At 38.7% G+C, this 2,609-nt stretch overlaps 1 protein-coding gene across 1 annotated transcript in view; it reads left to right on the top strand.

Moving 5' to 3' along the window:
• The window catches only part of DDX43 (DEAD-box helicase 43), a 21,316-nt gene that overhangs the window by 2,769 nt on the left and 15,938 nt on the right, over positions 1-2,609 (top strand). The window contains exons 2-3 of the mRNA XM_037736967.1: positions 570-625; positions 1,929-2,052. Coding sequence (XP_037592895.1) covers positions 570-625; positions 1,929-2,052 — 180 coding nt within the window. The remainder of the gene's footprint in view (positions 1-569; positions 626-1,928; positions 2,053-2,609) is intronic.

Genomic DNA, 2,609 nt, shown 5'->3' with positions numbered 1-2,609 from the left:
CACCCGCCTCGGCCTCCCAAAGTGCTGGGATTACAGGCTTGAGCCACCGCGCCCGGCCTGTGGCAGCACCATTTTACAATCCCACCAACTGTACACAGAGGTTCCAATTTCTCCACATCCTTACCAGCAGTTATTTTCTGTTTTTAATAATGGTCATCCTACCAGATGTGAGATGACAATAATTTTGTGGTTTCGGATTTGTGTGAACCTGATTAGTGATGTTGAACATCTCCTTATGCCTGTTGGCCATTTGTATGTCACTGGAGAAATATCTATTAAGGTTTGTCTATTTTTCCAATTTCTACATCCTCTCCACCAGTTTGGACCCAATTAGGTTTTATTCGAGCTGATATATAATCTGTAGTCTCCACCTCTCTGGGATAAGAGCATTCTAAAACCCACCAAAATTTGGAATGGAACCTCTTACTTCCCTCTTTCCAAATAAAAAGTGATTGTTGAACCCTAGGAACATTTTTGGAGAACTAGAGAATGTTTGTTGAGGAAAATGGGTAAATTTTTAACTTACTGATTTCAACTGATAGTTGTATTTCCTTTATTTTTAAAAACAGGTCGTGGTGGGTCGAAAATAAAGCATATACAAAGTACAACAAACACCATAATCCAAGTAAGTCATCTGTGTTCTTCAGTCCTTAAGAGAGGGAGCACCTAACTTAATTTTTTTTTTTTTTTTTGGAGACGGAGTCTCCTTCCGTCACCCAGGCTGGAGTGCAATGGCAGGATCTTGGTGCACTGCAACCTCTGCCTCCCGGGTTCAAGCAATTCTTCTGCCTCAGCCTCCAGAGAAGTCTGGATTACAGGTTCCTGATAGCACGCCTGGCTAATTTTTGTACTTTAAGTAGAGACAGGGTTTCACCATGTTGGCCAGGCTGGTCTTGAACTCCTGACCTCAGATGATCCACTCGCCTCAGCTTCCCAAAATGCTGGGAATGCAGGCCTGAGCCACCATGCTTGGCCAGAGCAAATATTTTAAAACACAAATTATTTGTGTCCCTTTCCTGTGTAAAAACATTTCATAATATATCAGGCCTGTAAGTCTATACGCTTTAAAATTGTTGACATGAGCTGGCCTGTGCACCCTCTCCAGTCTCCTCTTCCCTAATTCCTTGAGTACTCCACCCACTTCCTGACACACCTTGCTATCACAGCTATTTCCACATAAATAATTCCTGCTCACCTTTTAGGGAAGTCTTAAGACCCCCATTCTATATAATTGTCCCTTCCCATAGTACCCAGTAATGGCCTTGCTTCAGTACTCATACAGAGTTATAGTGCCTGTAAATACTGTAGATGGTAAACATTGAATTACCAACCTAAGACAAAATTTGGTGTATAGTATTTTCTAGATAAATATTGAATCTATTAGGTTATTTGAAATTATCCTTGTTGATAGGTGTTACTTGTAGATTCTATTCACAAAATGTATCAGTCTTATAAACATACCCCTAACAGTATACATAGATACAGAATCCTATCAAGTTAAGAATTTAGCTGGGTAACCTGGCAGTTCAATAAACTCTCTAGCACATAGGTTACTTTATTTCAGCCCTACAATTCTGTATGAATGGTGAAACAAATACCATTTTGTAGGTTGAAAACCTCAGAATCAAAATACTATCACCTGTCAGGTTTAATGCCTTAATTATTTCTCTACACTATTTGCTGAGTCTATTCCCTAACTGTCCATTGTTTAGATGTTCAGGTTGTCCTGCCCCTCTGCATCTGACCGGAAGGTAAATCCCTGAGTATACAAGTAATACTCCTCTCTAACTAGAAATATAGACTTTGATTGGTAGTAATACTGTATTTACTTTATACTGTAATAATTTTGAAAATGAGTGATTGTTGAAAGGGGTTAGTGGCTTTAGGGAACTTTTAAATCTTACCTCTTTTTTTCCCCTTGTACCTAGATAATACAAGAAAGACGAGAATCATTAGTCAAAATATATGGCAGCAAAGCAATGCAAGGAAAAGCAAAAGCAGTGATAGATAATTTTGTGAAAAAGCTAGAAGAAAATTCAGAATGCAGAGTTGGTAAGTAATTTTTTCTCACTGAAGCCCTTTAAAATGTTTTAATTTCATTCAGTGTTATAAGCCATTATACCTGGTTTCCTTTTCTGATTCAAAGCATTAGACTGCCATAAATGTAGTCTTAATGATTTTTTGCTATGAATGAAAGCCCAGAATATTTTTCCTCAAATTAAAATACCAGATCTCTGTGTTCATGCCTAGCAGTTTTACTTTTAGCCACAGTAAATGAAAATGAAATAACCCTTTATTTTTCTCGTTGTATTAATCTAGTTCCTGCAAGCAGGGAAATAACCCTTTAATACACATACTTTAGGGTTAGTGGGTAGAGTAAGGATTTGTCCCAGGATCCTAACCCTAGTCCTGTCTTCAGATTTATGGCTGACACTGAAAACTGCTTAAATGTTTATTTTTATTTTTATTTATTTATTTTTTTTTGAGACGGAGTTTCGCTCTTGTTACCCAGGCTGGAGTGCAATGGCGCGATCTCGGCTCTCCACAACCTCCGCCTCCTGGGTTCAGGCAATTCTCCTGCCTCAGCCTCCTGAGTAGCTGGGATTACA

The sequence above is a fragment of the Cebus imitator genome, unplaced genomic scaffold (genome assembly GCF_001604975.1).
Source record: "Cebus imitator isolate Cc_AM_T3 unplaced genomic scaffold, Cebus_imitator-1.0 Scaffold32, whole genome shotgun sequence".
NCBI classification, from domain to species: domain Eukaryota; kingdom Metazoa; phylum Chordata; class Mammalia; order Primates; family Cebidae; genus Cebus; species Cebus imitator.
The sequence above is the reverse complement of the archived record's forward strand: the minus strand, read 5'-3'. Positions and strand labels throughout refer to the sequence as shown.